The 26,703-nt window shown below is 35.6% G+C and overlaps 2 protein-coding genes across 3 annotated transcripts; both read left to right on the top strand.

The window, feature by feature from the left end:
* Positions 1-260: 260 nt before the first annotated feature.
* Positions 261-5,851, top strand: npl (N-acetylneuraminate pyruvate lyase (dihydrodipicolinate synthase)). The gene is made up of 12 exons (XM_067413985.1): positions 261-399; positions 574-643; positions 735-808; positions 899-986; positions 2,572-2,629; positions 2,861-2,936; positions 3,047-3,139; positions 3,293-3,441; positions 3,546-3,592; positions 4,895-4,979; positions 5,066-5,105; positions 5,657-5,851. The coding sequence occupies exons 2-12, from the start codon at positions 576-578 to the stop codon at positions 5,800-5,802; spliced, it is 924 nt and encodes a 307-aa protein (XP_067270086.1). The 5' UTR covers positions 261-399; positions 574-575; the 3' UTR covers positions 5,803-5,851.
* A 2,977-nt stretch (positions 5,852-8,828) lies between these two features.
* On the top strand, positions 8,829-20,421 carry sec22bb (SEC22 homolog B, vesicle trafficking protein b). Of its 2 annotated transcripts, none has more exons than XM_067412713.1 (5): positions 8,829-9,059; positions 17,016-17,125; positions 17,238-17,398; positions 17,487-17,633; positions 19,190-20,421. In XM_067412713.1, the coding sequence occupies exons 1-5, from the start codon at positions 8,985-8,987 to the stop codon at positions 19,342-19,344; spliced, it is 648 nt and encodes a 215-aa protein (XP_067268814.1). In that variant the 5' UTR covers positions 8,829-8,984; the 3' UTR covers positions 19,345-20,421. The 2 variants fall into 2 exon arrangements, with proteins under 2 accessions (XP_067268814.1, XP_067268815.1); XM_067412714.1 differs by lacking the exon at positions 8,829-9,059 and adding an exon at positions 16,875-16,907.
* Positions 20,422-26,703: the final 6,282 nt, after the last annotated feature.

The raw sequence follows: 26,703 nt of genomic DNA, 5'->3' as shown, positions 1-26,703 counted from the left end.
GATTATTAATTATTCTTAGTGATTTAGTTAAATGTTCTATTTCACATAAGAATTCTATAAAAGTAGGTATTTAAAAAAAAATCTTTGCTTGTAAAAAAATCTTTTTAAGACGTTATAACCATAATGCCGCATTCACATAGTCTCGGAATTATCGTAAATACGAGTTTTCTAGGTAGAAATTAAATATGAATGCCCTCCCATTTCAAAATTTGAATGGGATGAGCTCGCAATCTCGACTTCAGAATTGGGAATTATGAAATTTCCGATGGCACGTGAAGGCATAACACGCTTGCTTCATACATCACATGGTAGCCCCGTGCAGTGACGTCAAGTAGCTACTAGTACAGTGACGAATAAATACTGCTAACAGTTAAAGCTTTCAGCCAACGAAAGAGAAAGGTAAGCGATTGTCTTTTAAATATGGTCTGAACTCAAATGTATTTGGTCGGGCAAGTTTTATATGATTATGTGGCCATTTGGCGAAAGAAAATCTAGCTTTTCGGGACAATCTGATTACATTAATGTCATGTCAGTGGAATTGGTCAGTAGGTTTTCTCGTTGTTGTGTATGCAGAGATGTCTCGAAGCGTAAAAAAGCTCACTGGTCTCGTTGCGGCTACATTCACACCACTTACAGCAGAAGGGTGAAATAATTCATTCTTCAGTAAAAGCTTTACACAATCTTACTGATGTTGCCTACAATGCTTTAGTCATATTGAACTTTTGCTGTTTTAGGGAGGTCAATCTCTCTGCAATTGGACCATACATTGATTACCTCATAGAAAAACAGAATGTCAAGAGTGTGTTTGGTAAGTCAACCCTGTTAATTCAAGATTTTGGGGAATATGGCACTATGTCATTATCATTATAATTTGTAATCTAAACCACATTTTTGGTAGTTAACGGCACAACAGGTGAGGGTTGTTCTCTAACTGTGGACGAAAGGAAGCAGCTTGCTGCAGCTTGGTGCCAACATGGAAAGGGGAAGTGAGTGTTATTTTGTTTATGGTCAATGTCCCAGGCTCCCAGCTGTTGGAAAATTAACTGAATTTTGACACAATGGGTGTCTCATTCAGTTCCCTAGCTCGTGATTCAGTATATCGTGTACACAAGTTCGGGCACTAGTAAGGACGGTAAAGACCAAAGATATGTATAAATATCTATGGTAAAGACACTGGCCCACTACACATTGGGATACAGATTAGGGCTGCACAATTAATCAAATTTGAAATCGTGATTAAAAATAAGGGTGTCACAATTATGTAATCGTTCAAAGGCGCAATTACCAAAAAAAAAAAAGCCCAATTACATTATTTTGTGTGCTTAAGATGTTTTTTTTTTTCTTTCTTCTACAGGTTATCTTAAGATTTATTTAATTATTTATTTTAAAGAAACCAATAAACCAATATTTGACATTTGAGGCTTAATGCTGTTTTTAAAAAGTTTATTTTTATATAACAATATGGCAAAGTCGCTTCAAACTATGGCATACAGCTATTCAAAACATCATTCAAAGTAAATTGTAATAATCGCAAATAATAATCGCAATTACAATTTCATGGGAATAATCGTCGATTTTTGTCAATAAATTACGATTTTTGTCATTGCGTGGCGACGTGACAACATCCTCATTGTACAACATCATTACTGGTATTTGTGTCTTTCCGACATTACTTGTAATGTTATTTAAAATAATACATTATGATAAATACTTTGCTTATTACATACACATGCAGTATTCCGTAAATAAATTAAATATGTTAGCTAGATTGTGTTCATTACCTTTCTAAGATATATCATGTGTCCTCATCTGTCATTATGTGTAGTGAGTCAGCTCACGTGATTTGTGTTTCGTGCTTCAGAACTTCCGTTAAGGGAGCATAGATGCACTCTGGGTTTTGCGGTGCATTGTGGGACTTTTTAGGGAGCAAACCATTCAGTGCACTGGAAGGATTCTGCGATTCTCTGATCAGTGCCCTGATTACTGAACTAGGGAGCTGATTAGGATGCACCCAATGTTAAAAGAAAACTGTTTTATTATTATTATGCAAAAGTCATTATGTCTGCTGTGCCCTCATCGTATATCTTCTACTACTACTCATATTTATTTTATTTCTTGTATGGATTTTGCTGACTAAGACATTCCATTTTAAAATAGACAAATCCAGGAGGAATCATAACAAATGTCAATATTTGTATCATTTTTACATTTCCACCACAACCAGCAGTTTTATTCCTAATCCCCTGGTTTCATAGAATATGTTTAAGATAGTCCTGGACTAAAATCCATGTTTGAGCTGTTTTAACTAAAAGCAACTTGCACTGACATATTTTTAGATGTTAACCATTGTTTTGTTGTCTCAAGATGCACACCAGTTTTTTTCTAAAGCACGTTTATAAAAGCTACTTAAATATCATAATTGAACTAAGGCCTAATCCTGGCTTAATCTAAGCCCTGTCTGTGAAACTGGCCCAATAAGTAATAATGTCTAAATATCTATATAATGTATAAAAATATAATTGTCTTGGCAAGACAAAGTTTAATTTCTTTATACTGTATGTATATTTTCAGGCTTGAGCAAGTGGTTGTTCATGTTGGCTGCATGAGCATAAAAGACTCTCAAGAACTGGTGAGCACACTGCTTCACATCCCCTTTTATTCACGTACATTGTCTGCATTTTTTGACTGAATATACCACTTTTCTTAATGCACTTTATTTTCATAATGGCAGCCCCACATACATCTTTACTCCCATTTGCTGTTTATCCATTAATGTTTGAGGCATGTGCAGACAAACAGCTATATCCCTCCTCGTGACTGTTAAAAAAGTGCTGAGTGAATGTTTTTTACTTTCCTTCAGGCTCGGCATGCCGCCAGTATTGGGGCCGACGCCATAGCAGTAATCTCTCCTTCCTTTTTCAAACCCATTAATGCAGGTTTTAATCCCCTTTTCCTAAACTCTGCTTAATTAATCTTATGTTAAATGTATTACCAAATGCGCTTTTGTGTAATTGGCATAAAACAAATGGCCTTCTTCTTTTCACAGAGGCATTGAGGTTGTTTATAAAGGAAGTGAGCGACTCTGCTCCAGGTCTTCCAATGTATTATTATCATATTCCAAGCATGACAGGCGTTGAATGTAAGTGCAGCCCCACACCATCATTATTACTGACAGTCAAAACACTAAACATTTGTACATTCTTTAGAATTGCACAATACTCCATTTTTAAACAAGTCAGCTTCGCATGAGTGACTTTCTAGTCTCCGTTTTCTCTTTATTTATTTTCTTCAGTGGAGGCAGCTGATGTGCTAAATGGGATAGAGCAGATGATCCCCTCATTTCAGGGAGTGAAATACAGTGGTGCTGACCTGAGGGATCTCGGACAGTGTGTCTGTTACTGTCAGTCCCTTAACTGGTCTGTCTTGTATGGAATAGATGAGGTATGAAATCTCACTCATTCCTCTACTGCATTTCTCCTGCTAGTGTAATTGAAATAATTGCAGTTTTTGAGTTGACATGTTTTGCTTCACACTTTGTTACACAGCAACTCTTGGGAGCTTTGGTACTAGGTGTTCATGGAGCAGTAGGAAGGTGAGTGCCAACCATAGACTGTAAAAAAAAAAAAATGGATGTAGTGTCCGTTACGTGACGAGTGTAAAGTAGAGACGAGCTGGCCGTTGCCATCTTGCCAGCACGTTATCGCGCGTCACGCCCAGATAAAAGAAAATGGGCAAAGAGGCGGGATGTGGGCGGAGCTTAGATGACGCAAAGACTAACAGACAGTGGATAAATGACTGTCCACCTGTCACTCAAAGTAACCATGCTCTTAATTATGGAGAACTTTAAGGCTTTATATAATGTAAATGAATAAGTTATTAAAAAAAAATCACCCCCCTCACAGTTGTCATAAAGGGCAAAATTGGCCGTATAGACCAAAATCACAATTTGTACCAGGCTGTTAACATGTTTTTTTCTGCTGTAAATTTGAGAATTTTAAAATGGGGCTCAATGACATTATGCTCCTTTCTGGAGCCTGTGGCCAGTTGAGGAGTTTCAGTTTAAGTTACTTCCGTATTGGCTTCAACAGAAACTGGGGGAGGTTTACTGCTTGTTACCAACATGCATCAACATGCGTTTATTTCTCGGATGTCGCCCTGGTTCCTGACAATACATTAGCTATGTTTCTGTACAAAGTTGCAAATGTAACTTATGCGCAAAATTGGAATGTCTCTTTAAAACCTTCATCCCATTCAAGTGAGCAAAATGATCACTTTCTGGGAAACTGGTGAAAAATATCTGTAATAAAAATGTAAGTTGTTGCACCAACATGTTTTTTTTACATCATAAATAACTCGCACCTCAGAGCACAGAGACAAAATGCTATAATCGCTGGCATGTTATTTTGCATTCGGAGGCGGGTGACTGGTGTTTTGGAAAGCAATCGTGTGAGACACTTCTGGCAGGTCATTATACCAAATCAATCTAATGACAGACTTTGGCTCAGGCATTTCAGAATGATCAAACCAAATTTTGACATGCTGTGCAATTAAATTGGTTCACTGGTTAATCCAGTTATCCAATCAGATCCTCTGTTAAAGCAAGTCATGACGTGAGGTTTTTGTTGTGCATCGAGATATTTATTCTGTAAATATGTTTTCATAATAATTTATCCACATGTCTACTTGTCTGATTAAATAAATTATCTGCCTTTAGTGAGCACATGTGTTTTTTTAATGCACTTTTTTGGAATTATTGCAACTTTTGAGTTTTTGTTTCCATCCAGAATTTTTATGGCGATATCCCAAAATTTGCATAGAAATGGGTGGATGGAAACACGTAAAAAACTATAATGCATTGCTGAAGACCATGTAACATTTTATCTCTCCTCTCCAGCACATATAACTACCTCGGACACATAGTGAACCAGATGCTTTCTGCTTTTGATAACGGCAACCTCATCCAGTCCAGAGCCCTGCAGGTACATCTTCATCAGTTTTACTTCATCAGCATGTTTTCAGTTTAATGAATTAATGTTCAGTGTAATGAATTTGCTTCTGTTTACAGTTTGAATTTATGGATGTCATCGCATTTGCTAAAAACCTTGGTGAGTTGACTGTTCAGCGCCTTGTTAAATGTTTAGGGTTGGTAAGATTTTTGCTCTTATGCTCACCAAGGCTGCATATTTTTGTTCAAAAATACTGTAAAATGTGAAATATTGCCATCTAAAATAACGATTCTTTTTTAATATATTTTAAAATGTAATTTATTCCTGTGATGCCACAGCTGGATTTTTTTAGTAGCTATTAATCAAGTCTCCAGTGTCACACGATCCTTGTAATATGCTTTTTTTCTTCTTTTAAGCAATGTCAAAACAGTTAACATTACACATTTTTTTAAGGATTCTTTAATTAATAGAAAGTTCAGAAACACTTGAATGTATTTGAAATAGAAATATTTTGTAACATAAATGTCTTGACTGTCTCTTTATTATTCATTTTCAATTATTCATTTCCTTTAAAATAAAATCATACTGACCCCAAAATGTTGAGTGTATTTTACTCCCAGTACAACTGTGAGGGTAAGACATTGCTTTTGTTGATGTGCATATTAAATGGCACTTTTCAATAACTTTATTTCATAATTTATGTGCTGCAGGTTTTGATGTGGCTGTGAATAAGCAGGTGATGAGTGAAGTGTCAGGGTTAGTGCTGGGTCCTCCCCGACTCCCGCTGCTTCCGTGCCCCGTCTCAAAGGCCCAGGCTATTGCACAGAAAATCAAGGACTTCTCTCAGAGACATTAAAATACAAAGTACTGCAAATGCAAAGTACAACCTACATGAAAATGGGGGGGGGGGATTGTTTGTACTGTTATCAAACCGTAAACTGCCACTTTTTTACACTACAGTATGTTGATGTACTGTATCTTATATTTGCATGGTTTTTACATTTTGTACGTTATACTTTATTAGCATTTTAACATGTGTGAACATATATAGTCTTTAGCATTTACTTTATATACTTAATAAAATTTAAATGAAAGTATATATATATATATAAATTAACCTACTTGAATTACCCAAATTTTTTTAGAATAATCAACAGCATTGCTGATTTCTTTTATACCTAAATGTTCAGGTTTTTTGTACATTTTTGTTTTTTCTTATCTTATGCTTACATGTGTTAAAGCACACACATATAATTTTTTTTTTTTTATATTTTCTGTTTTTTTAGTACTGTATTAATTACTGTAATTGTAAATGGACCAACATGATAAAAAAAAGTTTCTTATGTTTGTAAATTTGTAAGTTTTGCATGATTTACATACAAAAAGGGACCTTTTCTGTACCTTGAAATTGAAAAAAGATTATTATTCATTATTCAATGTAAGGTGTTCATTTGAATTTCTAATTTGCCCTCATAATGAAATCTGCCATTTTTTATTTTAAATTTCCAAACCTGTATGAAAGTCGTAAGTCATTTATGATGTACCTGTGGAAATGGTGTAGGAGTGGTTATGCTCCATGTTTACTACTATCTCAGGATTCAGCTCAGGACACACTGGCCTAGACTGCATCATCACCTAATCCAGGGGTTTTCAAACTGGGGTCCGGGGACCCCCAGGGGTCCTCCAGAAGGTTCTAAGGGGTCCCCAGAAAATTTCAGAGAATTAAAAGACAAAGCAAAAATGGAGTCTATTGAACAATCTAATGGTTTCATTTCTAACTGTTTCTCCTTGTTTGCCATATACATACTTTCAAGATTTGTATGTTTTTTTTATCTTTCTAGAGAGTTTTTCTCACTATAGTCCCTTTATCTTGCTCACTGGGGTTCTTAACATGGTATACAAGCTGCTTACAAAGAACTACATTATTAAAAAGTTGCTTAAACAAGTACATTTTCATTGAAAATGTTTTTCTTCAGGTTAATACATACAATAAGTATAACCAATTTAAGATTGGAAACAATATGTTGTATTTATAATGTCACACTATTTATCTAACAGTTTAAAAGTTTTTTTTAATTATTATTATAAATATATAGATGTATTTTAGGAAGGGGGTCCCCCATAAAGGTTTCTCATATTTGGGGGTCCTTGGCATCGTGAAGTTTGAAAACCCCTGCCCTAATCAGTGGTTTTAGTGCTGACTATATTGAACGTCTATCAGATGCAGCAGCAGGAACGACATTTAACAATTTCCTCCCAGGGAGAATACAAAGGAAACTAAAGTGTCTGCAACGGGCACATTTAAAATTCATGTCATGACCACATTTCCTCTAGAAAAAGCTGTCTGAATACAAATTAGAGACGGTTTGTCTTTAACTGGACACATACTATCTTGAAATATACTTTTAAAATGGCTTTTGTAACATCTATAACATCTCAAATTTAACCCCTTCATATTTTTCTCTCCCACCCATTGCCTTCATAAATGACCCATCCCTTCCTTCTAGGGGTTTTGATTTAAGGAGAGATTTGATGTGAGATTTGAGAGATTACGTGAAGAAATAGAAAACCGATTAATATCAAAATAGTGTTGTTGGGTTATGATTTATAACACAACACCTTATTCATCTCTTTTTGAGATGCTGATATCTGTAATTTGTGGACAACTGATGTGATCTTAGGAGGAATCAGAAATAAGCTTAAAGGGATAGTTCACCCAAAAATGAAAATTCTGAGATATTTGGAAAAAAAAATTGGAAGAATGTTTGAAACCAAGCAGATGGAAGCACACAACAAGTGATGGAACAAAAATTCTTCAAAATATCTTATTTTGTGTTCAGCGGAAGAAAGAAAATAATACGGGTTTGGAACAACATGAAGGTGAGTAAATGATGACAGAATTTTCATTTTTGGGTGAACTATCCCTTTAAACTATATTGCTTAAACTTAAATAAAGATCTGTGGTTAGGCTAAAATCCATGTAATGCTGTGGGACTGAAACACAGTAAGCACACAAATACTAAATATTTATTTTGTTTAAGCTATTTTATGTAAATATACTTATGTAAAATTCCATGTTGAACATATCCTCCTGAGAACCAGGAAAAATATTTTTGTATTGTATTTTGTATTATATATATATATATATATATATATATATATATATATATATATATATATATATATATATATATATATATATATATATATATATATATATATATATATATATATATATATATATATATATATATATATATATATATATATATATATATATAAATTGTGTATCCTTGTCTGACATACCCCACACCCACACCAGATTTTGGAGTCACTACTAATAAGCTGATGTCTTGAATCAGGTGTGTTCGATTGAGGAGACATGCAAAATTGAATCATATTGAAATCATATTGTACTCAAGTTATGCTATGTCCTCTGTAGTGGACACTAGGACTCTTTCATTTTTATAAAATGACATGAATAAACACAAATAGGCACCAATCCATAGGTTTCAGAATTTGTTTATCAAACTTTGTATAAAGATGATTCTCAACAATGTTATAAAAGATATAACAGAATGATTAGATATATCGCTTTTCTATATGCAATATATGTGTGTAAAATGGCCATAAGCGGGTTTTCCCATTATGGCCTCTACAATGTATCTAATCTGCATATGAATGTGTTCTTGGTGAAACATATAGGCCTAATACAAAATAAATGTAATAATGGTCAGATTTAAATGATAAATTACAAAATATTATATCAGTGTAAAAGTGTTACATTTGATTGAATTAATGCCATGTCATTTAATGTCAGTCAAATACTACGCGGAACTAAAGATAGTGGTTTAAAAAAAGTAAAACCCTGCGGGACAATAATACAGTGGCGCCGAATATTCACGTATTTCCGGCCAGCTCAGCGTAGTTTACGGAGGAGTGTTGTGAAGCTGTAATCCATACTCAGACATTTTACAGCTGTTAAGCACTACACAGTCCACATACACCTGCTGTGTGTAAAACTGACATTACAGCAAAATGGTGCTGCTGACAATGATCGCTCGGCTGGCGGATGGACTACCGCTGGCCGCTTCAATGCAGGAGGACGAGCAGGTATGAGCTCAGAGATTTATCATTGATTATATATCATTTACACTAGGCCTATGTGTGCTGTAGATGTCACAAATTAAAGAGCTATGCCTAGAAAACATCACGTTTTCTTCTAAAAGTGTATAACGTTAGTTATCAGATATTTGTTTTAATCTGGCCTTTATTCGCTCAAAATGCAGTAATTAGTCCTCTGTTGTAGAGTTTACATTAGTTTGAAACTTTATACTTGATACTTTATTTGGAATCTAACAGCGTAGTAAATATTTATCTATAATATTAATCTCCATCGTTTATTCTCAGAAAGCTGTAATTGGTCACACAGAGAGATGGAATCGTATGATTTGAGTGCTCTTGATGATGAGTAACAGCGCCCTCTTCCGTCTTGATTCGAACTCACACCTGGTTTACTCCATTTGTCTTCACCCTCCATTTGAAACACCACTAAGTAAATAAGTTTAAAAACACAAAAAAACAAGCAAGAAGTTACCAACATCATAAAAATCGAAAGATAACTGTTAACTGATAACTGTTTTCATAATTGTATTCAGGGTTCGTACGGGTGCTTGAAATCCTTGAAAGTGCTTGAATTTTGATGTTGTGTTTTCAAGGTTTGAAAAGTGCTTGAATTTTGGATAAGGTGCTTAAAAATGCTTGAAATTGTAACTATTTCTTTTACAACAAATACCTATCTGACTAAATAGTTCGTTTATTAAATGTAGAAATAAAATGTTGGAGAGCCTAAAATGAAACCTGCTGTGCTCGCGATCTGCCTGTCTATTTCCGTGTGACTCCGCCCCCATGTTGTCGTTTCATTGACATTGAACGTTGGCTGAAAGATGCTAAATACGAATTTTGGATCAAACTGGCACAAACCCCACGAAGTGTCTCCTGTAAAGTTTGCAAAAATACATGCAGCTTTTCACTATATGGGCGAGTCTGCTCTTTCGAGTCACATGAAAGGTAGGCTAAGTCATAGACTTTAAAGTAAGCTAACTAAAGTAGTTTAACGTTACTATAGCCTACACATTAGCGCCTATTTGTTTAACTTGCGCTATTAACTGCTAGCTAGGAATTCGCATTAGTGACAGAGTATATGTATAATGTGATAATGTAAGATTAGCATGTCCGTTATGGCATGTTCATTTGTGGAATAGGCAGTGAACGTAGCCACAAATTTAAACCTAAACATTAGCTCAGTGCATAAAAATAGTGTCAGATGATCATACAAGTAACCATGGGCGTAGATTACGGGGGGGACGTGTCCCCCTCACTTTTAATAAAATGTATTTTCGTCCCCCGCACTTTTACTGGGTCTCACCGATGCTAGTCGACCCGCTCCGAGCGGGATCCGAACCGGCGTTACCTGCGCGGGGGCGGGCAAGTTAACAGGGACGCTAAAAACAGCTCTCTCTAATCTCGGTTGATTGCGCGCTTCTTGAGGTCACGGTCAAATGTATTTACATAGAAACCAATGTGAATACATCAAGATTTAAATTCAGAGACAAAAAATAATCTATGCATGACCTGTCATTTTATTCGCATCTAAATATGAGGAGGCGCTCTCTCACGTCCAAAAGTGGATTCGTAATATCCAGTCACGCTGGAGCTGCAGCTGAAGGAAAACAATCGTTATGATGATGAAACGTGACGACGACAATCAGACGATTGCGACAATATATGCTTTATGTGTGTTTTTCAAGCCATCTCAATGTAGGGTATTGATGACAATAAAGTATAGGCTATCATATGAATAATACAGCTTTTAATGTTTAGTATCTTCTGCTCACCAAGGCTGCATTTATGTAATCAAAAATAGTTCAAACAGTAATATTTTGAAATATTATTACAAATTAAAACAGCTTTTTTCCTATGTGAATATATAGTAATTTATTCCTGTGATCAAAGCTGAATTTATCATTACTCCAGTCTTCAGTGTCACATGATCCTTCACTAATTATTCTCATATCAGGATTTAATAATCAAGAAACATTTATGATTATTATCTGTGTTGAAAACAGATGTGCTGCTTAAAAATGTTTTGGAAACCATGATAGCCTACATGTTATTTTTCAGGATTCTTTAATGAATAGAAAGTTCAATGGACAGCATTTATTTGCATTCATTAAAAATTATCATCTTTTGTAATATTAAAAATATCACTTGTGATCAATTTAATGCATGTCTGATCAACAAAAGTATTAATTTCTCTCTTTTTTAATTTTACCACAAATGTTTAGATGGTTTCCACAAAAATTAAGCATCACTTTGAGCAGCACAACTGATAATAATCATAAATGTGTGTTGATCATCAGATCCTCATCTGAGAATGATTAGTGAAGGATCATGTGACTCTGAAGACTGGAGTAATGATGATAAACTCAGCTTTGATCACAGGAATAAATCACACTTTACTATATATTCACACAGAGAACAGCTGGTTTACATTAGAATATATATATTTTTTTACATTGCATAAAGTCTATGGAGTCTTAATGCACAAGTGTGTGTAGGCTAGTATATAAACCAATTATAAAATTGGCACAAAAAATAGGAGAATAATATTATAGATATTAATTAGTGGTTATTGTTCAGCAGTGTATTTGATATCTTGCCCAATTAAAAGCAAGAGATGCAATAAATTATATTGGTCCAAAAAAAAAAAAATTCTGTCCCACTCACTTCTGAAAAGATGGCTTTGTAACAAGTAACTTAGTGCTGTCAAAAATATTGATATATTTTTCGATCGGTCTGAATTTTGCACGGGATTAGACACATAATTCTACAAATTCCTGCAGATTTTGCGCTCATATCTGAAGTGGGCACATACCGTTATAAAGCCGACCTCTGACATACATGTAAATAAAATAAAAAATAGCTCCTTTTCCCAGCTAATTAATGGTCAAATACACACAAAAAATGTTACACTGTTCATCTGGGTGTGTATTAACCTAAATACAGCCGTAAACGGTTCAGAAGAATGAGTAACAGGAACAGTGTTTTGATTCCACACTCGCGTCAGGTCTTAAAGGGGCAGCAGTTATTCAAACTACAAAAAGACAAAAGATCACCTGCTGCTCTTCACTGATCATATAAAGTGATCTCTTCAGAAGAAATACTTGATTGCCTAGACTTTTAATAGACATACACACACACATTTTTTTAAATTAAAAATAGAAAAGGTCAATGAGGTACATGTGATTGACTGTCTACCTCAAAGACGAATGTTTTCATTTTTAAAATGTTCAATAAATGAATTGAAAGTTAAGTGAACCCGTCGAGTGATTTTGTTTAGGGTAATTGTTTTTACAATTACCCCAAAGGCAGGTCAGATAGTAAGCAAAATCTACTTAGACAGTGATACATTTAAAAGAAATAAAACTTGATTTGGTTAAATATCTGATCCTGCTGCTTTACGAAACACGATTTTGGCTGTTTATAGTATTATTATCTTTTTAATGTGATGATAAAGTGTACTAAATAATAATTTTGACAATGTATTGGTATGTAATTTACAGCGGTGTTAGGTCCTGGAAAAATCATTAAAATTGACCTTGAAAGTGCTTGAAAAGTGCTTGAATTTGACCTTTGAAAAGGTGTACGAACCCTGTGTATTCTTCGAACTTCATTTTCAAAGTACTTTAGTTATTTAATTGTATTTGCAGTATGTGTAAAGGCACAATATGTAAGATTTTTGGATTAAAATATCCAAAAACCACTACAGTGTCTTTTTTTTTCAATTGTGAATTTGCATTATCTCAGACCCAGAGTTTCCAAGAATGTTTAAATTCAGAGAAATAAGCCTCTTTTTCTAACCACGACACGAACCATGTCCATGTGTCGCCTATAAATGGTCCCTACTCTGCTTCATACTACTATGTTAATAATCTCATCCATGAACAAGATTTCTGCACGAGTGTCATCCATATTCTTTTCCACCGGCTGTAAACAAAGACGACAACTCCCTTGAATCCGCAGTCAATCTCTTGTCATCAAGCTATGCCTTTGTTTTTAATAGGTGACCTAGCTGCACAGAACTGCGTATTGTGCCTTTAACATATGAGGCCAGTAAAAGAAGTCATATATAATCACTAAATGTGCAGTATTTCCAAAAAATTGGTTAATCCCTGGCTCATTTTCTTGTTTTTCTTTTTTTTTTCCATATACATTTTGTATATATGTATATAGTCAAGGGCTTTAGGATAAACCCTGGTGCTTTTCCCCAATTTTTATTGTACTCCATTTTAGATATTCATTCAATAACTCAATGCGTTGATTTCAAATAACGGTAGGCCTATTTAAAATGTTAATTCACTGAAAAGTTCTGTCTTCATTTACTCATCTTCATATTGTTCCAAATTGTTTTCAACACAAAATGAGTTTTTATGTTTAGTCGAATGCTCTATTTTTCTGTAAAATGTATAGTGACCAGGTCAAGCGTCAAAAAGGCATCATTCAGATATACTTTATATTGCATGTCATCATCTATATACGATACATTACATCTGTATGAGCAGATAGTATAGACCAACCTCATAGTGTGAAATGCATCTCTTAATGGTATTGTATGTTACCTAGTTTTGAATGACTTGAGGCAAGCAAACTGACAGAAATTTCCAGATTAATTTTGTGGTTGTTTTGTCCCTGTAATGTGCATATTATGGGATGTTTCTGTAATCCAGAGAACTATGTAGGCATATATGACCTTGTAGAAGTGTAAATTAAAATGATCTATTCCTCTTCAACTAGGGATGCACCGATACCAGTCAGTACTCGGGTGTCGGTCCGATACTGTGCTCAAGTGCTCGTACTCGTAAAACTACCCCAATACAATCGCTCCCGATACCACTTTAACGCACCTTCGGATGCGGAGACGTGTGGAGAGTTCTTCGCTGTACACACCGCCAGGTGAAAAGGGGTCTCACGCTTTCAACACGCACGACTGCGATGAGTTCATTTTTGCCACGCGCAACTCCTCACTAGTGTAGACCATAGAGGTGAGGACGCGGTGGCGAGTAGGCTATAAACCAAGCTGAACCTCTCGTCACGCAGATACCTCTCGGTAGTGAGCAGTGTTGAAAGTAAAAGTCTGTTTAGTAAGCATGTGCGATCTATTTGAAAGTACAGTATGAATAGTCAATTGCCATCTTGAATGCCACTAAAAATAGATTAATTGGAATGCTAATGCTCACCTTGCATTATGATCACTGTATTAAACTTGAATGTTCACTGAAGCAACGTCAGCCATTATAGACATATTGATTCAAATCAACAACGTTCAATGGACAGCACAGGACTAATATGTCAAATCTAATAGCCTCTATCATAAACAGATTTCCTCAAATAAATGTTAGTCCACAATTAACCTCGGCAACTACTTGTTTATTACCATGGCAACTACTTGCGTGTCCGGGATGAATATGCGCTTCTCGTGTATGAAAAGTAGCTGCACACATGACGGACGGCAAAATCACAAAAACCTTGTCATTAATTGTTATACTTGTTTGACATAACATGTAAGAAAACAGAAACGTTTTATGTAAGCTTTCATAATCCACCTTCACCTTCGTGGACATTTATCTGAAGCCGCCGCAAGCGTCAGAGAAAACCAACACATGCAAAGCCTGAGGTATATGTATTTATGTATGTATGGTATATGTGTATATGTATATTAAGTACTTGTATCGGTACTCGGTATCGGCAAATACTCAAATGTAAGTATTTGTACTTGGTCTGAAAAAAAGTGATATCGGTGCATCCCTGTCTTTAACACAAAGAGTATGTGATTCGGTCTTATGTATGCTGTGTGCAGCATGAACTGCTATATTTGGAGAAACTGATGCAATGCATCTTTTATGTATGTGCATTTTGCGACCAAATCCATAAAGAAAAATAGGAATAGGTATAGGATTAATAAAAATACCTAATTAAATTCCTAATCAAAGCCTTAATCAATATCTTTCTTCCTATATTATTATAATGATAATTATATAGTGTATTTGGTCTCTGAGGAGTGACTGAGGGTCTGGCCTAGAGATGTGTGATGTCACTAAACACTTGATAGCAACAAGGTGTCGTGTGTTGGGATTTTGGAGGCATCACACACCCCTAACAAGTCAGGAGTGCAGAAACAGTGTTTGCTCACTTACCCAGGCTTCCAGATATGAAATATGGATTTGTCTTTCATTTAATTTATTATATTTTATATTTTCTTTTACTGAAACACTAAAGAGTCAAGATGAATATTGTATAACTACTGTCTACCACTCACTGAGAGAAAGCACACGTTATCAGTATGTTTTGGGGAAAATTGTAGTTAGAACTGGAGCTTAATCAGCTCTAACCTTGGAGGGATTGTGTATCTGTGTATGTGCGCAATACTCTGTCTTACAGATCAGTGTTGAGAAGGTGTCTAAAGGGCATCCTAAGAGATGAGTGGACTTGTTGTTCTGGGCATGCTGGTGCCTGGTCTTGATCTGGAAGGTCACTACAGGTCTAATTCCAGGGTGAAAGCATCCACAAGGGACCCGTCTATGGAGATGTGAATCAGATTAACTGACAATGGCCCTCATTTATCAATCTTGCGTGGAAACAGGCATATGTTGGCCTAAGATTATGCTTACACTCCTCTCACCGCCTGATTTATGAAGCTGTGCGCACCTCTGAAATCCAGGTGTACGCAATACTTGCCCTTGATAAATGCCGCGGCTGAAAACGATCGTCATTAGAATAACACGCCCCTGTATATTCAAGTCTCCGCCTCCCCCACGCCCTCATTTTACACCATGGATACACAGAAGACGGCAAAGAAGCGAAACTTCTCCAACGTGGAGATCAGGCGCGTCTCAATCATCTCACTAATCCGCTAGTCAGGGCAGTGATTAGGACATAAATCAATGGGCTGACTCCCTGTTATTACTTATTTTATTATTATTTAAAAGAAGAAGAATGTAATTTTTATTATTTTGTCAGTCTGAATTATTCAGTCCGTGTCGCAACTGGAGGAATAAATGCCTCAAATGCTTTGGTAGCCTATAGTCACACAAGTTAAACATTGAAGTCTACGTTGCACAAAAATAAACACCGAACTTTATAATTACTATGTTGTTGTTGTCTTATACAGTAGGTCATAATATAGCATATCGTCAGTGCGTTTTGTGGTGTTAGGAATTGTTTTTCTGCGCATTTTCGCACTAACTCCAAACGTGCGTACACCACCTCCTGAGCTGGCGTAGGATTTGAGCGTGCCGTACGCCAACGTCCATATTGATAAATCTCAAAGTCACCGTGGTTTTGGGTGTACGCAAGGTGTACGCTGGAAATTTGGTGTACCCACTTTCGATAAATGAGAGCCAATGTGTCGAAATTTACCATGATTGTGTATTTTCTCTAAGAAAATCAAAATAATTCAACTTGCAGTAATGACATGGATACACCTTGAAAACAGTATAACTGTTGGGACAATTGTACGTATGTCAGGCGGGGTGACGAGACATGGAGAGAGGGAGCATGACAAACTCCTTGTGATACTTGAAGCTGGCTTCTGCTGATGAAACTGCAAACTATTCTTCAGTACATTTTTCTTTAATTAATTGCACTCCTGACTCCTGGTCTTCATTTTTCGCTACTACTCTTGGCTCATAAACTGTTTACGCCTAACACAACATAAATTCCAAACCAAATTATTTCTTATGTTAATCAATTTTAGCTTGCAAAAATAACGAAAAAAATATTGGTTCCAAAGGGTTTTAATGTATGCCCAGCAGTTTCATTACCTTTTATAGCAGTCATTCGATTAAGGTCTAACATCTTTACGTTTCCTCCTTTCATGCTGCCATGAAGGGAAGTGAAAAGGTTTGTTCACCTTTAGATTTGTGAAAACCCTCTTAAGAGGATTGAGTAAAATGTATCCGTGTAAGATTAAGTATGTCTTATCTAATAAATGTGCACTTTTGTCCTTAGATGGGTCGAGATCTTCAGCAATATCAGAGCCAAGCCAAACAGCTCTTTCGCAAACTAAATGAACAGAGTCCCAACAGATGCACCTTAGAGGCTGGATCAATGGCCTTTCAGTAAGTGTACAGTATATTAAAACTACACTAAAGCCAATAACATAAGTATGGAACTTTTTTGATTTCAAGATCACAGTAACCCATTGCTAATGAATTGCATCTCTTTTCAAAGCTACGTCATTGAGAAAGGCGTTTGCTATCTGGTTCTCTGTGAGGCTGGGTTTTCTAAAAAGCTAGCCTTCGGTTATCTGGAAGATCTGCAGGCAGAGTTCCACGAACAACATGGCAAGAAAGTGCCCACAGTCTCCAGGCCCTACTCCTTCATAGAGTTTGGTAATAGCCCTAACTCTCGATAGCCTGAGTTTCATTAACTTCCTATCAAGAGACAACCTTTTAATTAATTTTTCCTATCTGTCCAAAGATACTTATATTCAGAAGACCAAAAAGTCATATATCGACAGCAGAGCACGCAGGAACCTGAGTAACATCAACACAGAGCTACAGGATGTACAGAGAATCATGGTGGCCAACATAGAGGAAGTTCTTCAGCGGGGAGAGGCCTTATCTGGTAAATAATGCTGGTGAAAGCTAGATTATTTTTTCATAAGACTTTTTTTTGTTTTGTTTCAGGGCATATAAAATTACTTTTACTTTTTAAAATAATAAAAGTCATATATATATATATATATATATGACTTTTATTATTTTATATATATATATATATATATATATATATATATATATATATATATATATATATATATATATATATATATATATATATTATTTTAAAAAGTATATATATATATATATTTATAGCATGTCGAATACAATATTCATGTCACTTCAACCCAGGTTAACCAGCTTAAGTATTTACTGTCCTTGCTTTAAAAAATTGTGAATTAAAAATGTATATTTCAAGTATATGATGCTGTAGAACCATAATTTTTTAATGACTTTATGATGTTTACATTTTATTTTAATTTAAAAAGAATGTAACTGCATGAATATAAAACTCATATAGGTTCAAATGCAAATATATTATCTCTAACACTACACTATAGTTCAAAATAAAGTTTATTTTTAATTAATACTTTTTTATGCCATGGACACATTAAATTGATCCAAAGTGACGTTTACAATGTTACAAAACATTTCTGTTTAAAATGAATGCCACAAAAAATGTGAATCACAGTCACACTCAATTTAAAAAAACAAATAATCAGCACAACTGTATTCAACATTGAATATTCAGCTTTGCCATCAGAGGAATAAAACACATTTTAAAATGAGAACAGTTATTTTAAAGGGATAGTTCACTTTGAAATTAAATTTTGATATGGTTTAGTTTACCTCATGGGCATCCGAGATGTAGGAATATTTGGTTCCCCAGTAGTTTCAATTTTGATCATTTTAGGTCAAACCGTTCTTGTCTGTGCCTCACATAATGCAGGTCTATGGTCACCACCTCAAAGAGCATACACAGAGAAGTCCAAATTAAACAATCCCCATCGTACTTACACACTGATGGCCTAAGACACGAAACGAGCGGTTTGTGTGAGAAAACGAACAGTATTTATATCGTTTTTACCTCTTGTACACCCCTACGTCCGACTGATCCGAGGGCACGCGTCCGTGTTTAAAACGATATAAATACTGTTCGTTTTCTCACACAAACCGCTCGTTTCGTGTCTTAGGCCATCAGTGTGTAAGTACGATGGGGATTGTTTAATTTGGACTTCTCTGTGTATGCTCTTTGAGGTGGTGACCATAGACCTGCATTATGTGAGGCACAGACAAGAACGGTTTGACCTAAAATGATCAAAATTGAAACTACTGGGGAACCAAATACTCCTACATCTCGGATGCCCATGAGGTAAGCTAAAACATATAAAAATTTAATTTCAAAGTGAACTATCCCTTTAAATTGTAATACAAATTAAATAAATCTGTAGTTTTAGTCAAATAAAGCATTAGACTTCTGTTAAAAACAATTATTTAAATGGTAGTCATTTTGTTGATTAAAATAATCATTGGCTTGAAAAGGTTAAATATACCTTAGCAAAACCTGCAAAGTTGTGTACAGTATTTCTGAGATTTCTTCTCCATGTTTTTTTTTTTCAGCATTGGACAGCAAGGCCAGCAACTTGTCCAGCCTGTCCAAGAAATACAGAAGTGACGCTAAGTACCTGAACACTCGCTCCACTTACGCTAAGCTAGCTGCGGGTGGAGTCTTCTTTATCATGCTGATCGTATACATACGCTTCTGGTGGCTGTGAGGTGTCGTGGAAATACGGAGGGAAGAGGGGCTCTTGAGAAGGTTACAGGTGAAAAGCAGAAGGACTCTCAAATGACAACAAGCTTGCGTTGTGTTTCAAAAGCCACAGCCTGTTCTTAAAGACTGTCAGATCCAGCACTTTCCCTCTTAACAGGCCGTTGAGTCCCTAGCCTGATCCTCACTGGTAAACTGTTTTATGAACTACACAGAAGTTTGTCTGCGCTTGCTTGGAGTGTGTGAATGAAAAAAAGAGAGAATGAAAACGTGCTTTCCTGTTTGTCTTTGTGAACTCCATCCATTCATGGAAATTAATCTTATATACTGTACAACAGTACCATAGATTAGCAGTGCATCCCAAACCAATGAATTAATGATTCATTAATGGATTCATTCAGTTTTGAAGTTTCAGCACATTGTGGGTTGAAAAAAGGATAGAATTAGTTCCACTGACCACTTAATGCTCCTCATGTTATGGACATTCGGAAAAATTTCCTTCCAGCAAGGGGAGTAAATGTAAGACGAGCTTCGGTCCCCCAATTATCAGCACAATATTTCTGACTGCCCAGTTAGTCTCCTGTCTATTAACCAAACATACAAGAATTCAACTCATATCTCTGAAAGTCTGATGAAATGGAGATGTTTATTAAGTCTTAGTTTGAATTGGTTTCAAATATACTTTCATGGAACTTTTTTTTTTTTTTTTTTGGTGCAAAAGTTGCCCAACAAACATCGCTTGAACTGTGAGGAGACTGCGGTCATTTCCAGTTACTCAATACAGACCAGATAATTGAAACTAGTGTCAGGGGAGAGTGGTGGCCTGCCACGTTCTTTGATTTGGGTCAGATGTAATCCAGTGCAGTTTAGAACTACATACAGTGTATCTGGATCTGAGATATTGCATGGCTATCAATATCTGACCTGGGTTACTACTGCTTTTTCTTTCAGAGTTTACATTAGTCTGTATTTTGCGTGCATTGATGAATTAAACACAATAACGAACCAGATGAGGCTAAAATGCTAATCAGAAGAGTATGTGTTCAACTCACGAAACCAGTATAAATAAAATTATTCAAAATCAGTTTTTATTTCATTTTCTTTGTTTTACAGTTCCCTCTGGCATTTGCATGTGTTTTTGAATCTTTGGACTAGTAGATACACTAGTCTGAATACAAGGTTTCCATCAATCGTACCTTATGAAATGGTTGTACGGTATTTTAGGGTTTTTGTTGCCAAAGTAGGCCATTCGTTTTGTCATTTCATGTGTATGGTCATACTAGTTCTTTAGAATTACAATGGGAAAACATGAACTCGGATTGTAATTTCTAACATGACACTCTTAAAAATGTTGTGTTAAATGGCATGGTCGTAATTACTAATGAACAGGGGGAAAACATTGACAAGTTAAAGGTACACGCAGTATTTTGACGCTTTGACAAGGGATTTCTCATGGTATTAATCATCTACCAGAAGCAAAATACAAAAAACGGTTCCCCGATAAACTTTTAACTCCCTGATGAAGTTAAAAAAAAAAAAAAAAAACGTAAGAACCTCCCTGAAATAGAACATTTTTACTACTAAACATTTACAGTAAAATGGGAGGCAAAGGAATAATCTGTTTTTAAGATGTTTGAGATGATTGCACGCAACAGGTGCTTTCCAAATAACCAACAAGATGTTCATGTCAAGGATGAGGCTAAAATGCTCATCAGAAGAGCATTTGTTCAGCTCACCAAACCATCTCACAGTATTTAAACAAAAAATGTTTATATATATATTATTATTATTTTGGTGCTTTTCTTTTAGTTTTTACAGATGGCATTTAAAAATATATATATCTTTAGACTAGTTTCTCATACCTAGAGAAATGGTATCATTGGCTTGTGGCTTTTTGGTTTCCGCTGCCAAACCAGGCCATTTTATGTAATTTTACATGTTACATATGTTCACACTAGTTCACTAGAATTATGGTTGAAATGCATGACCTGATAAACTCAGATGGAAATTTCTAACTTGACATCCTTAGTTATACAAGTAATGTGTTTATAATTTCCAATTATAAAGGGAGGATGGGGAGAAGCCAGAAGCAGACGTTATTGGTTACCATTACAGTTGTAAAAACTTAAAAAATAATAATAAATAAATAAAATCATAATAATAAAATTCCCTGAAAAAGGACATTTTTACAACTACCGGTAAGTTCTCAGCCATGGGTGGTAGCATGCTTATTGTGGAGATGTCTCATTTCCAATAAAAGTAGTTTCTGTCAAATTTTACTTAGACATTTGGAAAAGATGTTAATGGTTTGGAAACTGCTTTAAAAAGATTTTTATCAGATCACTGTGCAAAATATATGCTTTCCAGAACCCCAGGAGAGTTCAGGACACCGGAGAGTTGCGTCACGTGTCTTTTAAAGACAATACGGTACTATTCCTAGACAGAACTCGTGTGCGGATGACTGGATTTCATGTGAGGCTACATTATTTTCATGTTTTTATTTAGTTTTTATATAGTGATATTCGCTTCTTTTGATTAATTAAAACAGTGTGCATATTTTTGTAAATACGCTGTCTTTGCACAACCACCAGAGCGCGCCCAAATGCAGTTTAAAAACGTTTGACTATGCAAAACCTTCCTGTTCTCGGCCCGAGCGCTAAATGATTTCCGTTATTGTGCAAAGTTTTCAGTAAGAAGGAAACCAAGAGAGGGGGAGATGATTTTAGAGTCTGGCTGCAAAAAAGGTGTTAACCAATTTTTTTTGCAGAGACTACGAAACGCTGACGTTCTTACTCCGTTATGTCTCCGTGTGTGCAGGAAGTGGGTATTTAGTCGAAAAGAGAAGCTGCCACGGTAGCGTGCATCACCAACCACAATGCAACCCTATGAATGCTTCTAAACTCTTCACCCCTTTCTCTTTACAGAGGGGGAAGTGTGAGTTTGCTTGGTCTGACCTGCTGATAAACACTGCCAGGCCTTGAACTGTGCAATGTTTTTCTTCGCAGAAATGAATGAATAAATAAGAAACTTGTGCGTTTATAGCAGCAGCTTTCCTTGAAGTTTGCAGACAGACCTACTCAGTTATGCACATTTAGCTATGTTCTTCACAAGAACACTCGTTTTGGGCACAAGCAGATTTAGCTGATTTGTTCACGACCCTGCGGTCACCATCAATTTTATTTGTCCTCCTACACACTTTTTACACAGAAAATATCATGCTCTGTTTTAATAGTAAAAGTAATTTCCATACGGACAGACATTTGTTGAATTGATTGATTGAAAATGTTATAAACCTTGGGATGCGCTCTGTGCCATTGTGACCTGAGAAAAAGGTGTATCTGTTTTTCTATCTCACATTCAACTTTGTAGAAGATCCTTATCTGACACTGCAGGGAAGTTGTATGAGACGGGAGGTGTTTGCATACTGTTGATTATCAACGCTGCTTGAAATTAGCTAGAGATAGCCTACTACAGATGGGGCCGGACAAGAGCCAAACGCTCATTTACAAGATGGGCTTCATATGGTAAGGTTCAGAACTAATACTTGTATTAAGTCCAGACTTATTACAATTGAAGGGGATAGGAAGGCGAGGGAACATTTTGCCTCTCTTATCTCTTGCTCTCTTTTCTACTTTCTTTTCGTCTCTCTCTTTTCTGTTGCCATGGTGGCAGGGGTGCATGACAGTCATGTGAAAACGAAGCCGATTGGATTAAAATACTTGGTGTGATCAGGGGTCGTGCATACTGCACACGTCCTAACGGCACCATAAACTGATTACACACACACACACACACACATTTGTTTTTGTGACATGGGGACATTCCATAAATGTAATGCTTTTTATACTGTCCAAACTGTATTTTCTATCCCCTTACACTGCCCCTACCCCTAAACCTTCCCATAATAGGGAAACATTTTGCATTTTTACTTTCTAAAAAAAAACTCATCCTGTATGATTTATAAGCATTTTATAAAGTGGGGACATGGCCAATGTCCTCATATTTCCCCCTCTCCTTGTAATACCTATGTCATACTCATGTCATTATACACATTTGTGTCCTCATATGTCACAAACAAGCGAGAGAAAGAGAGACTGGTGCTCTATCTTTCTGGGGCCTCGCCATAAATGTAATGTTTTTACCGTACAAACCATATATTCTATCCCCCTACACTGCCCCTACCTCCCATCACACAAAACTTTCTGCATTTTTACATTCTCAAAATAACTCATTCTGTATGATTTATAAGCTTTTATACCCATATCATTTTAGGTCCCCACAGTGACCTGAGTCTGTGCTCTCAAAAAAAATAGCACATTGGTTTGAACATGATTTAATCGTGGACAGTGGTTCCATGTGATTACACCACATTATCTTAACAACAATGGATGATGTTCAACCAGCATAACATGAACAGATAAATTAAGTTAAATCAGATTAACATTCTTAATTTTGTCCAAAACTATTACATTTGATTACTCTGAAATGAATATAAAAAAAAAACAAGTAATCCAGTTTAATAGATTTATTATTATTTTTATTTTTTTTTTGTGAAATGCTATTTTTTACAATATTTACAAAACCTTTTACATTACAAGATTGTATTGGCTAGATGGTTTTGTTACACCCATGACATGCCCAAAGTAGTTGTTTTTAATTATTAAAACAACTTTAATTGTTATTAGCAGATCCTCAGCCCAAGCACATGCTCTACACTTCACCACAATGGTAACGTCCAAAAACACTAATATAACACAAACTTTTAAATAACAACAAAACAAAACATTAAGCATTAAAAAGTCTCTCCATTTTCTCATCTCGTTAGAAATGCATAAAATAGCACTTCATTTAAACATTTACTCTCCAAATTCAGCCCATTTGCAAAGCATGATGGGAAGGGAAAGTCCTGTTTGTTCTGCTTACTTGATTGAATCATGTTATTTCAAAATAAACACATCAAGTTATGTCAAAGAGTAACGGTTTTAAGTCAGTTTAACATGAATCAATTACATTTGAACCAGAAACCTGATATAATGGTGTTAAATCAAGATGAATTGCTTGAATAAAGTTCATTTTTTTCTCATTTTTTTTTAAAGTTCAGTGTTGAAGTCTAGCTAGTTGAAGTCCCCACTAGGCTAGAAAAACATATACACACACTGTCTCAGAGCGGTTTGCAGGGAAAGTTAGTGACATTTGTAAACAAGTCACTGAAATAGTTTTATTGAGGAATGGCAAATAAACAAGACTAGGTACAAAATGAAAGAAAACATAGAGAGTAAATTATAGTAGATGGTTCTGTATTTACATACTTAAACCACTTCACAGACAAGCCCTAATACTGGCTTAGCCTAAGCCCTGTTTGTGAAACCAGGCCTTGGTGTTATGAAAATGTACCATGTTATCTGAACTTTCTGTCAAAATACCATTGTAGTTATTACTTTTGTTGGTCTAGGCCACACACACACACACACACACACACACACACAATCAATCAATCAATCATTCAAAGGTTTTAGGGTTGGTAGGATTTTTGGTAATTACATAACTACATTAGTTTACATTACCTAACAATGAACAATACTTAATATTCTTAGTTCATGTTAAATTTAGCATTTGGTAATATATTTTACGTAAAGTTGCATCCGTTAACAAGTTGATATAATTATGCAGTTAACTTTCTGACAGTTGACAGCCATTGATTTCCATAGTATTTTTTTCCCATACTATGGAAGTCAATGGCTATACCGTCAACTGTTTGTTTACCAACATTTGTTAAAATATAATTTTGTGTTCAACAGAGGAAAAAGACCCATAAAGGTTTGGAACAACAAGTGGGGGAGTAATCGATGACATCATCTTAATTTTGGGGTGAAATATTCATTTAACAAAGGTTAATAAATGTAGTTAATTGTTAGTACATGGTTATTTGCATTAACTAGTGTAAATAAATGAGATATTGTACCATTTTTATTTTGAAAGACACCTCTTATGCTCACCAAGGCTGTATTTATTTGATAAGAGATACAGTACAAATATTAATATTGAGAAATATTATTACAATTTAAGCATTTTCTATTTTAATATATTTTAAATTATATTTTATTAAATATCGGTTTGACTTTCTTTGAAGGAGAGTTCAAGGCTTTTTTGACTTTCACCAATGGACAATACCTTCTGAAAAAAAAAAGCATCATGGCGGTGGTGAGGGTTTTTGTTGGATATCTTTCTTTTTTATGATGACAGTGGCATATGATAAGTTGCATTGTATGTTATTTCTTGTATAAATATGGTGGAAAACTTATAAGGGGTCCATTTTATTGAATTGATAAAGGTTGTAATATCACATCTAATAACTCATTCGCATGAGAATTGTTTGTCAAGCCATTCTCATTTGTTATGGTGACACTTTAACCATCATAAATCACACCGCATCATTATAGTGCCATTCTCACACGATGTGCCTTGTTTTGTAACCATATTGTAGTTCTGGTTCTGGTTGCTATATTTCTCAGAAAATAGCTTGCATCTTAAGGCTTCCTCTTTCTCTTGCTCACTGTTCAAATTGACACTGTGATTTCACCTTTCTCCATCAGCTCTCCTGCTGTCTTGTCTCTCCTCCTGTTTCTCCTCTCTCACGCTCCCTCGATTCGCACCGCAGAGCCCGAGCAGCTGTACTCCAGTCTACAGGGGTCGTAAAAACCCGGGACGAAAGAGGAAGTTCTGAGGGAGCTTGTGAGTTATTGCCCCCCAACGTACACATGGGGGCCTGGGAACTGCCCTCCACCCTCACCGAGCCTGAAACAAGACTGACGGCTGAAGCTTGATGCCCCTTCACCCTGTGTGTACACAATCTCCATTACACACACTAAAGGGAGTGACCCTCGTACCGAGGTCACACTAAACCTTGTATGTTCAACTCATCAGCCGTATGGGAACATACAGTAATGGGTTAGATATGTAGGGGTATTTCATCTGTCTGATTAACTAGGGTTCGAACAACGTGTGTGCATAATGTTGATTGCCACAGAAATTTTTATTTTTTTTTAAAAGCATTTTTAAACATAAAAAAAGCATATTGTGCAAATGTACTAAGGCACTTATAGTAGAAGTCAACTGGTGCTGCACTTTGAAAGTTTAAAAGCTGAGAAGCTTGTTACATTAATTCTTTGTTGAAATCGTTTTATTTGTGCAGTTAAATTGGTTCAAACATTACAGGGAGTTCTCTCATACTAACACACATGGGTCCGGTTTCACAGACAGGGCTTAGATCAAGCCAGGATAAGGCCTTAGCTCAATTAGGACTTTTCTTTATTTTTATAAACGTGCTTTAGAAAATAACATTACTAGTGTGCATCTTTAGACAAAA

This window comes from Pseudorasbora parva, chromosome 13 (genome assembly GCF_024679245.1).
Source record: "Pseudorasbora parva isolate DD20220531a chromosome 13, ASM2467924v1, whole genome shotgun sequence".
Classification (NCBI taxonomy): Eukaryota; Metazoa; Chordata; class Actinopteri; order Cypriniformes; family Gobionidae; genus Pseudorasbora; species Pseudorasbora parva.
This window is presented reverse-complemented; position numbering and strand designations above follow the sequence as displayed.